The sequence below is a fragment of the Macaca nemestrina genome, chromosome 5, assembly GCF_043159975.1.
Source record: "Macaca nemestrina isolate mMacNem1 chromosome 5, mMacNem.hap1, whole genome shotgun sequence".
Lineage (NCBI taxonomy): Eukaryota > Metazoa > Chordata > Mammalia > Primates > Cercopithecidae > Macaca > Macaca nemestrina.
In genome coordinates this window covers 87,397,947-87,413,088 of record NC_092129.1, presented here as the reverse complement: position 1 = coordinate 87,413,088, position 15,142 = coordinate 87,397,947, and the positions used below count along the sequence as shown (strand labels likewise).

Genomic DNA, 15,142 nt, shown 5'->3' with positions numbered 1-15,142 from the left:
TTACAATGACTATTGCTAAGAAAATGATTTCACTTTGGAAGGCTGAGGTGGGAAGATAGATCACTTGAGCTCAGGAGTTTGAGACCTGGGAACATGGCAAAACCCCATCTCTACAAAAAATACAAAAATTAGCCTGGCACAGTGGTGCAAGCCTATAGTCCCAGATACTTGGGAGGTTGAGCTGGAAGGATCACTTGAACCTGGCAGGCAGAGGTTGCAGTGAGCTGAGATCACACCACTGCACTCTAGCCTGGGCAACAGAGTGACACCCTGTCTCAAGGAAAAAAAAAAAACAAGAATGATTCCAATTTCAAAAACAATTTAGTTAGTGAAATGATGGATAACAGATGTGGAAGTTTGGTGTATGCAGATATGAAGTGCCATTCAGTTATACAGAATTATTATTAATGCCTTTACTTGTTACAAAGAAATTTATTAATAGATAAAAGGCATGAATTCACATTTTCATTGACAGCTTTTTAAGAAATGCTATCCATAAACTTCGTAACTTCCCACCCTCCAGACTTCTAAAGTGCTAAGCAAAAATACTTAATAAAAATAACTGTTTATTATACTCATATATAACTTTTAGATAGTCCAGATTTATAGCTTAGAATTATATTTATGCATACCTGTACATTTTATAATGTACTGAGAACCTTGTATAATTAATGTATGCAGTAATATGCTTGCTATTTTACATTAATGTAGGTTTTTAGCTGTTACAACTAGTTTATGACCTTTTTTATTCAATGTTAAGAATTGTTGGTTATCTTTAATAAAGAATGTAACCCTTAATTATAACACTCAATATAGGACAGTAGGATTCCAAATTAGTATTCTCCATTCTAAAATATGATTCCTAGAAAGCATATTAATAAGGGCCAGGTAACAAGTGTACATATTACAGACAAAGACTAGCTAAAATATAGACTAGTTATATAACATCATCAGAAACAAATGTACTTTCATTGATTATAATACATTTCAAACACATCAGAGCACTATCTCTGAGTAAGAAGGTGAAATTTTATAAAAGTATATTCACTAAATGAAAATGCATAAATTTGCATAACAAATATCTCCAAAGAAATCCTAAGAACACAACCACTCAATTACTGGAGTGTAAAATATATATATAAGTGTAAATCTTTCTCTAATTAAAAATTGTTTTGCTCCTCTTACAATTTCAATAAACTTGGTGAAGAAGAATATAGAATAAAAGTTGAAGGTCAGGTGCAGTGGCTCACGCCTATAATCCCAGCATTTTGGGAGGCTGAGATGGGCAGATTACTTGAAGTCAGGAGTTTGAGACCAGCCTGGCAAATACGGTGAAACCCCATCTCTACTAAAAATATAAAAATCAGCTGGGCATGGTGGCACACGCCTGTAGTCCCAGCTACTCGGGAGGCTGGGGCAGGAGAATCGCTTGAACCAGGGACGCGGAGGTTGCAGTGAGCCAAGATCGCTCCACTGCACTTCAGCCTGGGCGTCGCGAGACTCTGTCTCAAAAACAACAACAACAACAAAAAAACAACAAAAAAAGTTGAAGTATTTTGAGAACTATTTAAAGTACTTGAAACTAAACATATGTAGAAATAATCACCATTTTATAATATTTAAATTCAATTACTTTATCCAGATTTACTATGAACCATCTACTAGAAGTTATTCTTTTATACAGTTCAAATACACAATATGGTATAGATTATACACTGATACATAATCACAACCTGAAAATAATATTGTCTTTCACAACTTTAAGATCAACATTGTGATGGGGAGTTAGAATTCTGACAGAACTCTAAAAAGAAAAGGCTAAATATCATAAATCAGAAAAATTAATAAAGCTCCTTACACTACCTTTGAGGAAAAAGAAGAAAGTTCTCTAAACCTAACTGTAGATGTTTAATAGCTACCCTAGACTACAGACTCAGAATTTTAGCTCTAACATACAAGTTTCAGTTTCAGGTTCAGATAATTTGTCAAATTCTTAAAATTCTTGCGTGTGATGAAACAAAATCTAAGACTAAATGTTCACACACCTTTGCCTTGCCCTGCAGTCTCATTTTGAAGCCTATATTTATCACTGTATTGGATCTTTCCTATAATAATATAGTCGAATACATCTTTCCTCATAGATACTCAACTGATCAACTGATCAATCAACTGATCAATGTGTATAACAATCTATAATGGATGCAGAGATTTGCAGTCAAAAAGACATGGGACTGGGTGTGGTGGGTCATGCATGTAATCCCAGCACTTGGAAGGCTGAGGCAGGAGGATCACTTGAGCCCAGGAGGTTGAGACCAACCTGAGTAACACAGTGAGACCCTATCTCTACAAAAAAAATAAAATAAAATAAAGACATGACAGTTTACAAATTTCAGTCCTGTAACTTTAATTTAGCTTTCCTCAGGACATGCCAACAGAGAGGATGGGCTAATCAGCCCTCTCTCTCTCTTTTTTTTTTTTTTTTTTTTTTTGAGACGGAGTCTTGCTCTGTCGCCCAGGCTGGAGTGCAGTGGCCGCATCTCAGCTCACTGCAAGCTCCGCCTCCCGGGTTCACGCCATTCTCCTGCCTCAGCCTCCCGAGTAGCTGGGACTACAGGCGCCCGCCACCTCACCCAGCTAGTTTTTTGTATTTTTAGTAGAGACGGAGTTTCACCGTGTTAGCCAGGATGGTCTCGATCTCCTGACCTCATGATCCACCCGTCTCGGTCTCCCAAAGTGCTGGGATTACAGGCTTGAGCCACCGCGCCCAGCCTAATCAGCCATCTCTAATGAATGGTGTTCTTTCCAGGTAGATTTCTTATACCTGGCTTATTGGTCACTGTCATGGTTGTGTTTGATAAGGAGTCTGCCCTCATTAAAAGATGATCTCCTCTACCACTGCACTCACAAGTTAGGCTTCTTGACTCTAACTCAACTACAACCCATTCATTCAGGGCACACATACCCCACCAAGTCTCCTATTCCCATTGAAAGTTCTACAAGACCAATCAGGATACAGAAATATAGCCTACAGACACATACCAAGGACTCTAAGAAAGTTTGTTAGTTTTATCTGTGATAAATTAAACTTATTATCAGCTATTAAAAGTATTGATTCTTGATTGTGTTTAAAAACAAAATAACTACTAATATCTGTTTTATATATTATCTAGCTATATTAACATTTCTGTTTTAAATAGACTGCATTTTAGATGACAACTAACAACAGCGTGCATTAGTTAATTTAGGTGACCAAAGCCGGTTCTTTCTATTTTAATTTCTCACCCTGGTCTTATTTATCAGCACTGGCTCTGTAAGTGAGAAGCCACCCTCTTCATTTGCCAATAAGTTTGGTCTTATAGTCTGACTTGGTTAGTTGCCATGGCTCTTTTAAAAGAAAGGCCATCCCTGCTCTACTTATCAAAATACAATAATGTATTGTTTAAATCAAATAAGAATGCGGTAAGGAGACCACCACATACACAGGTCAGAAAACAAATTCATAGCACTAAATTAAATCGCACTCTTTCAAAAGATAGTTAATATATCTTTTGTAGAAAGCCCAGCCGCTTTCATCAACAGTCAGGGTGGTGTGCAATTTTACTCATATATGTGATCTGCCAAATAAACTGGCACAGAAAGAAAAAAATAGGAGAGTGTTAATATCTTACAGAAGTAAAGATCAACTTCTTTTGTTGTCTTCTAGTTCATGAAGATAAAAGCAGAGGGGTCCTTGAAACTGTCGACACAGCCGAGCAGGCCAAGTAAACAGATGCCAAACCATACTTACGGATTACTGTCATATACTAGTCCCCCACAATACCTATCATCAGTTTTTTCACTTCTTCAGATTCTTTCAATTTATGCTCTATCATTCTTGAAGCGAGGCAATCAAAACTGGATGCAGGTGTTCCATTTATAACTCCAACTTTTAAAAAACACTCCTGGTTTTCTAGTCTGCTGCTAAGCAACAGAATAACATTCTTACTGAGCTACCTATCATGCCCCACTCTCACCCCTGACTCCAGATTTTTTTTTCCCCAAACAGAGGAAAGGTAAACAGGTTCAAACTTCTAGCACTAGTCCAGATTGTTTTAGTACGTGTGTGGGACTTATCTTAAAGACATTCTCATGCACTATGTTAAAAAGTTTTTCTTATGCTATCCTATACAAGGTGTGTATTACCTTTCTAGGGCTGCTATAACAAAGTATCATAGAGTAGGTAGTTTAACCATCAGAAATTTACTTGCTTACAATTCTGGAGGCTAGAAATCTGAGAACTAGGTGTCAACAGAGTTGGTTTCCTCTAAGACTTCTCTTACTGGCTTATAGCGGTTCATCTTCTTCCATTGTCTTCACACGGTCTTTCTTGTGCGTGTGTGTCCTAATCTCCTCTTCCTTAAGGACACCCGTCATATTGGATTAGGCTCCACCCTAATGACCTCATTTAACCTTAATCACCTCTTTAAAAATCCTGTCTCCAAATACAGTCACATTCTTAAGTACTGGGGGGTAGGATTTCAAAGTACGAATTTTGGGGAGATACAATTCAGCCCATAACACAAGTATCTGAAAGTAGATTACAGATACATGCCCTTTCAGGGGCAAATTATGTCTTTCACTTATAATGCCCCAGGGGTAAAGGGTTATTATGTTTTCAACTTATTTTTCAAATGGTTCAATGAAACAATTATGCATTATAGTAGGGGAACCTGGGTGAAAGTACAAAAGAAATCATTTTTTTTTTCAATTTTCTATAAGTCTGAAATTATTTCAAAATAAAAGTTTTTTTTCAAGTATCTAAAAATCTATTTAATGAGTCAGATTTATTGTATTTTTGAGACAGGGTCTTGCTCTGTCACTCAGGCTGGAGTGCAGTGGCACAATCACAGCTCACTGTAGCCTTGACCTCCTGGGCTCAAGCGATCCTCCCACCTCAGTCTCCTGAGTGGGACTACAGGGGCATGTCCAGCTAATTTGTTAAATTTTCTGTAGCGATGGGGTCTCGCTATGTTGCTCAGGTTGGTCTTGAACTCCTGATCTCAAGTGATCCCTCTGCCTCAGCCTCCCAAAGTGCTGGGATTACCGGCATGAGCCCCTGAGCCCAGCTGAATGGGCTAGATTTTTACAGCTCTACTTTCACGAAAATACATCATCATGTATGGTTAAAGAAGTACTTGCAATCAATGTTTTATCGTACATAATAAGAATCTTATGAATAGAGAAGAAAAGAACCAAAAAGACTGAACTTAACTCCTTTAAATCATTATAATACCTAATTATTTCCATGCCACGGATGGTAGAAGAAAATAAGCACAACTAGAGTGTCTTTCCTAAGTTCCCATCTGTTGCAGAAAGTGCTGTCTATTCAACTCTAAAAGATGCACCAATTTCAGGAGGAAAAAAAATTACCCTATTTAGCAACCCATTTCACTAGTAATTCTGGGATCACACAGTAAACAGGGCATAAATCTCAGCTCAATGGTAATTTCTTCTAGAAAGGTTTCCCAATGCAGATCATCCTCCAACTAAGGACAAGCCTGTGACAATGCTAGCATATATTTGGGCTTACTGTATACCTGTTCACCCTGTCTTTTATTAATGTAATAGTATCTTGTTCTTTACTAGGCATGTATTTAATGCTCTGCATCTAATGAAATTCAACAAATACATGCCACTGACTCCACACATAGCTTACTTAGTGAATTTTCTTTGCTAAATTAATAAGACATTTGTTATTTCTCTGATGAAGTCATTTTTCATTGTAATCCTTAACACATCTAAAGAAAGAAAAAGATCTCATGAAATAAATTAAGAAACCAAGCTGAACTATATTTTACTATCTTATAAGCCTAAAAATTTTGAACGACCACCGATGCAAGGAGGGACCACATCAGCATCCCAGAATTTACCTACCAGCATACAAGACAATTCTGACCCTGCCACCGCTCTATTCTCCTGAGGTCTCATTCTTACTGAGTCATCAGGCCTGCTGCATGCCTGGCTATGGCTAACCACTTAAGAACACATCACCTAGCTATCAACAACATATCATTTTACATGTCAAAATTATTTTGAGGATTGTCTGTCTCAATGCTGCTCTCCATTACAGTATAAAATTGAGAGTAGGCCTGTATAAACTATTTGCTTAAAGCAGTTAATTATGTATTGATTCCACAAACTTTCACTTAAATGTTTCTAAATGTAATTTGAATAACAAATTGTGATTTATAAATTCAGAACAACTAAGACTTCAAACTAAGCTTGTTCATAGTAAAAAGACAAAAAATCCATTTTCCTGCAGAAGACATTTATTCAAGTTTATATACTTAAGATATACTATTAAGTTTGTATTTTATCATGGATTATAATGTTGTATATGTTAGTTACTATGCTATATCTCCTTACCAACTACAAATTAGAAATAATAAGTAGTAAAGAAAATCCTTGTTTTAGATAAATAGCCAAGCTATCAGAATAACTACAATTCTATGCTTTTATATATCTTATGATTTTAACTACCACATCAAGGCCACAAGACCTGAGTTCAAATCCTGACTCTATGGCTTGTGCCAGTAGGCAATTTATTAATCTTTTAAGATCTTAATTTAATTATGTGTAAAGATGAGAATACCACCAATCCTATTCAGACTAGTATAAAGAAATAATAATGCAAAATGTCTAGGACAGCCAACGGAATATATTCAGTAGGTTTTCCCAAACTTTGGGACTAAAAATCCAGGTCTCCAAAATACGCAAAAGCTTTATTCACTATGCATACGGACTTGTCTAAGTCTTGTAAAATGGCATAAATATACTATACTTACTAATGTAAATTATGTAAAGGCACATAAACTGTAACTGTATTGCATCATCAACTGGTCTCTGTGAGGTTAATATGCTGTAATACAATCCATTATTTTGTCATACTAATTTTTGTTTATTTTAGAATTTTGTAGGGTTCAGAAAAATGGGTTAAAGTGGTCCTGGATAATTTGTAGCCCTTTTAAAACAAAATAACATCTCCCAGAAAACTAAAATGGTTATTTTCTTTTTCTTTTCATGTATGTCCTTAGAGCAAGCAGAGGCATTTGAAATCAAGTACTGCTCCTTCTTCAAAACAGAGTCTAGAATATGAGAATATACTGCCAGTGAATATGTGGAACGTTTAAAGACAGAGGGTACAACCTAAATTTTATTTAATACATTCATACAATGATTTTACATCCGTATTTAAGTAACTGAGGAAAATCAGAGCTTATGCTATCTAGACTTAGGTACATATGTATAAATTTCTACTCTTGAGATATGAAATCTTCTTAATCCTCATAAATCACACTTAAAAAATTTAGTCATATCTATCAGTCTGAGACAAATTCAAGAAAACTGTAGACTAATAATTCTCTGACACTTAGATCACATTACTATATAACATTTCAAAAACATCTCATGGGATATATTTCAAGCCACCACAGATATAAGATGCCTAGCAAGTTGATATTTTTTTGGTTTTTACCCTATTTTTCTTCTCAAAGGCTCATTTAATAATTACATTTAATAATTATGTGTGCTATATTTCTTATTAATCAGAAATTTTTAAATGGGGCATTTAAATCTTCCTTGCTCAGAGGATTTCAGTTTATAGTACACAGGCCCATAAAATAGTAAATGTGCCAATAAAAAGCAGGTATGGCATAATTTCGGGATGAACAGTCCTACCCAAGAAAAGATAGCTAACAATTTTATACCCACACAAATGGGGAGTCATTTCACCACATACCAATGAAAACACAGGCTAGTATCATCTGGCATTCTGGGACAATAATTCTTTCATTTTACAAATAACAAATCTGGAAATCTGAGACAATGTCTTCACCTAGATTACCAAGCTTATCGCTGGCAGGGCTAGAACTAGAATCAAAGTCTTTTTTCCACCATGCCAGGTCACCTGCTAAAGTCTAGCTAAATATTCTGCCCAAAATTGAGAACAATGCCGTCTTAGTTCATTCGTTGTTGCTATAACAAAATACCTGAGGTTGGGTAGCTCATAAAGAAAAAGAGTTTATTTAGCTCACAGGTATGCAGGCTGGGAATTTCAAGGGGCATGGCACTGTCATCTGCTCGGCTTCTGGTAAGGCTTTCCTGCTGTGTCTTAACATGGCAGAAGATCAAAGGGGAAGCAGAGGGTGCAAAGAGGTCAAACACAAAGGGCATTCTCACTTTACAACAACCTGCTCTCTTGGGAACCAAACCATTCCCACCAGAACTAATGCAGTCTCCCAAGTCACTGGTATATCATTTTGGAAAAGTAATTTGGTTATCTTTATTCATTTACTTAACACATATTTACTGAATGGCCAATCTTTACCAAGTACTATTCTAGATTCTGGAAACACGACAATGAAAAAGACCAACAAGTCTTCTACCATTATATCCTAATGTGAGAAGAATGAAAATAAGCGCATTGGGAGTTATACCTGATGTAGCATTGGGAGTTATACCTGATGTAAATGATGAGTTGATGGGTGCAGCACACCAACATGGCACAAGTATACATATGTAACAAACCTGCACGTTATGCACATGTACCCTACAACTTAAAGTACAATAATAATAAATTAATTAAAAAAAAAAAAAGAAAATAAGCAAGAATACAAGTATCATGTCAGAGAGTGACAAGGATGTTAAAAAGGAAATAAAACTGAAGGAAACAAACTAGAAGGGGTGCTATATTTTATGAGTGTCCAGGAAGCCATGTCCAAAAAATATGCAAGTTGAACACTGAGCTGAAAAAATGGCAGCCATAATGAGCTAGACAAACATTTCAGATAGGCAAAAGAATAAAAGCCCTGAGCTGGGACCAGGTCAGAACATTCAAGGAATAGAAAGCAAGCCAGTATGTGTGGAGCAGAGGGAACAAATACATGACAGTGTGTACTACAGGGGCCCAGTCACATACTCTTTAACCTAGCAATACCACCTCTAAGACTCTATCCAATAGCAGTAATAGTAAGTATGTGTAAAACCATGCACAGGCTGGTGGTGAAACCCCGTCTCTACTAAAAATACAAAAATTAGCTGGGCATGGTGGCAGGTGCCTGTAATCCCAGATACTCAGGAGGCTGAGGCAGGAGAATCGCTTGAACGGGCCAGGCGGAGGTTGCAGTGAGCTGAAATCACGCCATTGCACTCCAGTCTGGGTGACAGAGTGAGACTCTGTCTCAAAAAAAAAGAAGAAGAAGAAAACAAAACTACACACAGAAGAATCTTAGTGCTAGGTAGTTTGTAAAAGGAAAACAACTGGAAAAACCAAATGTTGATCAACCAGTCTGTTGATCATTTGGAGAAATGTTAAATAGATTATGGTATAACATATACTATTACAGTAAAAGAGTTAGATAATATATGCACTGACCTGGAAACATGTCCTAGAGATATTATGTGAAAAAGCAAGCAGACTAATATATATGACATGATTCCATTTCTTAATGAGACTCATTGACTATGGTATTACAAATTTTAACCCCTAAGTCTGGTCCAGGATAAATACCACTTTGCTTACCCCTGCTGCAAGCAAATGTCCTCTTGCACACTATCCTCCTACCTTTCTCTAATTCGTTCCCTGCCAGCATTTTGGCTTACCTCAACCAACTGTTTCTTTCTTTTCCTGGGGACATGAATAGCATCACGAAAATTTTAAGAGCACAGAGAAGAACATTTCCTTATAATTTCAAAACACATTAGGTTTGAAATAACTTCACAATGACTGAATCAGCTCTAATGATTTCAGAGTAGTCAGATGGCATCATAAACTTGATTTAAAAATTAAAAAAACACATTATGAGTAATTAAAGAAAACTAAATATTCAGTTGGCCACTATAATAGCAAAGATGAAAATTATGAATTATTCTTACCTCTACTTTTGTTCGATAGAGAACAAGTCGTTTAAGGCTGCATAACTTGGCAATGTGGTTGAAAGCTTGAGGTGGTAGCTTATCACAGGAGGAGAGATTTAAGGCTTGTAGATTTGGACACATCTCAGAAATAACTTCTAAGCAAGTTTCATTAAGAAAGTGGCTGCAAGACAATTCAACGCGTACTAATTCAGATCCACAAACCTTCAGAAACCTGCAAGAACAACATTCCATGTGAATTTTATAAAACTAAAAGATATTTTTGCAAGAACTTTGCAATTTTAGCAACTCTAAGCAGATACATTTAAAAGGATAGATTTCTATTAGGGAAAATGTAAAATTTGTTTTGCTTAAATTCTTATTCACTGCATGCTGAAATATGAATGGTTAGGCTAAAAAAATCAACTTGAGAGGATAAAATGAATTCACATCATATAAAAAGTCAGCTAATGCTAAGTGGAAAATTAAGAAAGTAGAAGATGTATTTTCCCTACTTACCTATAATTCACATCTGAGTTGGTAAAGCCAAAAAAAAAAAAAAAAAAAAAATCAAAACATAACAAAACTCTAAACTCTTGGGAGATATTTCCCCCTCAACAGTACCTATCCAGTACTGGATAATATATTTTGAACACTGCACATGAAAGTGACAACTTTAATTAAGTAACCTCAAAACAAATCAGACTAGCCTCCCCTCAACTCAGAAAATGTCTACGTGGGTTTAACTAGAGCACTGTTACGGTCCTTGCAGCTGTTACTCTTTAGCAGCTAGACTGCTTGATGTTGAAAATATTCAATTGCAGCTTCACATAAAATACATAGAAATAATCCAAGATGAAGGTCACAAAATGCTTTATCAGAGTAATTATCACAATATTTATCTCAGTTATATTATAGCTGGGGGAAAAATAGTCCTGTCCATGATCATCCCCTGAAAACAATCTAAAAGTAAACATGAATCTAGGAGTATTTGAATCCATGAAACTTTATCAACTAAGCAAACTGAACCCTCTTAACAGTGCACCAATTATGACTGTCCAGGTCTCTCGACATAATCTTCCCACCAGTGTCACATCAGTAATATACTGTTAGTCAATTTATGCCACGTCTTTATTCCTAAATGATTTAATGAGCTTATAAGTACACATACAAAATAAAATTGACTAAATCAGATTAGTTGTGTAAATAAATCAAGTAACACTGGTTAAAAGATGTGGTTTTTTGCATTGTTCTACTAGTTCCTAGCAAAGACCTTGGAAAAGGCATTTACCCAAATCTTAGCATTTCCTCAGCTGTAAATGCAGACTTGAAGTATGTAACAACATTCACCACACTGCCTAGTGGAATTGAAGCTGAAATACTATGCAAATGCAGTTTTTAAAGGTCAAAGCACCCCATAAACATTAAGTATAAGTTAAATCTTGGCCAATTCACATTTAAACAATAAAAAAATTCAGTTGCTGCAAATTTAAATATTGTAAATAACCCAGTAGCCCGCACATCTTATTTACACCTGAACACCCGTTTATTCTAAATTCAAACTTGTATTATTTAATTTGTGACATTTCATACAATTGCACACTCCTTCCTTAAAACTCTGACACTCCTCACGTTAACTGCCTCTTTTGGATCTCCTCCAACTCCCTCTCACTGCTGCTTCCTTTGCTAGTTGTATTAGCTAAACTGCAGTTCGCATGAAGCACATTCATTCATTCATTCATTCATTCAACAAATATGCACTGAGCTTCTACTATCATCCAGGTAACAGTCTAGGCACTGGGGAGATAACAGTGGACAAAGCAAAATCCCTGCTCTCATGAAGCTTACTAATGTTTTGAAGAGAGAAGGAGAAGATAACCAAATGCATAAAGTAGGTCGCAAATTCGCGAAAAGCGCCCAGGAGAAAATAAAAGCAGGGAAGCGCAACAGAAAGTGTCAAGGATGGACAGAGTAGTCAGAAAAGCTTCAGAGATGTGAAAAGCTTCAGAGTAAAACCCTGAAGGAAGCGAGAGGGTGACAAAGCAGGTATCTGGAGGAGGAGCATTCTAGGCAAAGGGAAGGGCAGTCCAGGGCAGGATAACAAGCAGAGTGAAGAACAGTGAGATGGGGGATACAGGAGGCATAAAATGATGGAGAGATGAGTAGATCAGAGATGAGGGACCATTCACACAGTGTGTGTCACTATAAAGACTCTGGCTTTATACCAGAAAGCAAACTGTTAGCAGACAATAGGAAACTTCCCAAGTTGATTTCATGAATGATAGAATTTGAAAGCACAATGAGATAAAGTCTATACCTATACTACCTTTCTTTCTTTCTCTTTATCAAGAATCCTGTATTGCATATTTTTACTCTGAGCAGATTATTTGATTAATATCCTCATATTATCTCTACTTAAATTTTCAAAACGTATACTACCTACCTTTTCATATCTACATCCCAAGAGGGCAGAGACAGTAGCAGACTCAATTAGCTGCACACAGCTCTTACTTCTTTCCTTAATGTTCCTCATGCAGGTTTTATTTTTATTTTTATTTTTTTTTTAATTTATTTATTATTATTATACTTTAAGTTGTAGGGTACATGTGCATAACGTGCAGGTTTGTTACATATGTATACTTGTGCCATGTTGGTGTGCTGCACCCATCAACTCGTCATTTACATCAGGTATAACTCCCAATGCAATCCCTCCCCCCTCCCCCCTCCCCATGATAGGCCCCTGTGTGTGATGTTCCCCTTCCTGAGTCCAAGTGATCTTATTGTTCAGTTCCCACCTATGAGTGAGAACATGCAGTGTTTGGTTTTCTGTTCTTGTGATAGTTTGCTAAGAATGATGGTTTCCAGCTGCATCCATGTCCCTACAAAGGACACAAACTCATCCTTTTTGATGGCTGCATAGTATTCCATGGTGTATATGTGCCACATTTTCTTAATCCAATCTGTCACTGATGGACATTTGGGTTGATTCCAAGTCTTTGCTATTGTGAATAGTGCTGCAATAAACATACGTGTGCATGTGTCTTTATAGCAGCATAATTTATAATCCTTTGGATATATACCCAGTAATGGGATGGCTGGGTCATATGGTACATCTAGTTCTAGATCCTTGAGGAATCGCCATACTGTTTTCCATAATGGTTGAACTAGTTTACAATCCCACCAACAGTGTAAAAGTGTTCCTATTTCTCCACATCCTCTCCAGCACCTGTTGTTTCCTGTCTTTTTAATGATCGCCATTCTAACTGGTGTGAGATGGTATCTCATTGTGCTTTTGATTTGCATTTCTCTGATGGCCAGTGATGATGAGCATTTTTTCATGTGTCTGTTGGCTGTATGAATGACTTCTTTTGAGAAATGTCTGTTCATATCCTTTGCCCACTTTTTGATGGGGTTGTTTGTTTTTTTCTTGTAAATTTGTTTGAGTTCTTTGTAGATTCTGGATATTAGCCCTTTGTCAGATGAGTAGATTGCAAAAATTTTCTCCCATTCTGTAGGTTGCCTGTTCACTCTGATGGTAGTTTCTTTTGCTGTGCAGAAGCTCTTTAGTTTAATGAGATCCCATTTGTCAATTTTGGCTTTTGCTGCCGTTGCTTTTGGTGTTTTAGACATGAAGTCTTTGCCCATGCCTATGTCCTGAATGGTACTACCTAGGTTTTCCTCTAGGATTTTTATGGTATTAGGTCTAACATTTAAGTCTCTAATCCATCTTGAATTAATTTTCGTATAAGGAGTAAGGAAAGGATCCAGTTTCAGCTTTCTACTTATGGCTAGCCAATTTTCCCAGCACCATTTATTAAATAGGGAATCCTTTCCCCATTTCTTGTTTCTCTCAGGTTTGTCAAAGATCAGATGGCTGTAGATGTGTGGTATTATTTCGGAGGACTCTGTTCTGTTCCATTGGTCTATATCTCTGTTTTGGTACCAGTACCATGCTGTTTTGGTTACTGTAGCCTTGTAGTATAGTTTGAAGTCAGGTAGCGTGATGCCTCCAGCTTTGTTCTTTTGACTTAGGATTGTCTTGGAGATGCGGGCTCTTTTTTGGTTCCATATGAACTTTAAAGCAGTTTTTTCCAATTCTGTGAAGAAACTCATTGGTAGCTTGATGGGGATGGCATTGAATCTATAAATAACCTTGGGCAGTATGGCCATTTTCACGATATTGATTCTTCCTATCCATGAGCATGGTATGTTCTTCCATTTGTTTGTGTCCTCTTTTATTTCACTGAGCAGTGGTTTGTAGTTCTCCTTGAAGAGGTCCTTTACATCCCTTGTCAGTTGGATTCCTAGGTATTTGATTCTCTTTGAAGCAATTGTGAATGGAAGTTCATTCCTGATTTGGCTCTCTGTTTGTCTGTTACTGGTGTATAAGAATGCTTGTGATTTTTGCACATTAATTTTGTATCCTGAGACTTTGCTGAAGTTGCTTATCAGCTTAAGGAGATTTTGGGCTGAGACAATGGGGTTTTCTAAATATACAATCATGTCATCTGCAAACAGGGACAGTTTGACTTCTTCTTTTCCTAACTGAATACCCTTGATTTCTTTCTCTTGCCTAATTGCCCTAGCCAGAACTTCCAACACTATGTTGAATAGGATTGGTGAGAGAGGGCATCCCTGTCTTGTGCCAGTTTTTAAAGGGAATTTTTCCAGTTTTTGCCCATTCAGTATGATATTGGCTGTCGGTTTGTCATAAATAGCTGTTATTATTTTGAGGTACGTTCCATCAATACCGAATTTATTGAGCGTTTTTAGCATGAAGGGCTGTTGAATTTTGTCAAAAGCCTTTTCTGCATCTATTGAGATAATCATGTGGTTCTTGTCTTTGGTTCTGTTTATATGCTGGATTATGTTTATTGATTTGCGAATGTTGAACCAGCCTTGCATCCCAGGGATGAAGCCCACTTGATCATGGTGGATAAGCTTTTTGATGTGTTGCTGAATCCAGTTTGCCAGTATTTTATTGAGGATTTTTGCATCGATGTTCATCAGGGATATTGGTCTAAAATTCTCTTTTTTTGTTGTGTCTCTGCCAGGCTTTGGTATCAGGATGATGTTGGCCTCATAAAATGAGTTAGGGAGGATTCCCTCTTTTTCTATTGATTGGAATAGTTTCAGAAGGAATGGTACCAACTCCTCCTTGTACCTCTGGTAGAATTCAGCTGTGAATCCATCTGGTCCTGGACTTTTTTTGGTTGGTAGGCTATTAATTATTGCCTCAATTTCAGAGCCT

At 36.8% G+C, this 15,142-nt stretch overlaps 1 protein-coding gene across 3 annotated transcripts in view; it reads right to left on the bottom strand.

Annotated features, from left to right (window-relative positions):
- LOC105499047 (F-box and leucine rich repeat protein 4) overlaps nucleotides 1-15,142 on the bottom strand; it is a 96,949-nt gene that overhangs the window by 31,328 nt on the left and 50,479 nt on the right. For all 3 annotated transcript variants that reach the window (XM_011771448.3, XM_011771446.2, XM_011771447.3), the window contains one exon: nucleotides 9,913-10,126. In XM_011771448.3, the coding sequence (XP_011769750.2) occupies nucleotides 9,913-10,126 (214 nt within the window). The remainder of the gene's footprint in view (nucleotides 1-9,912; nucleotides 10,127-15,142) is intronic.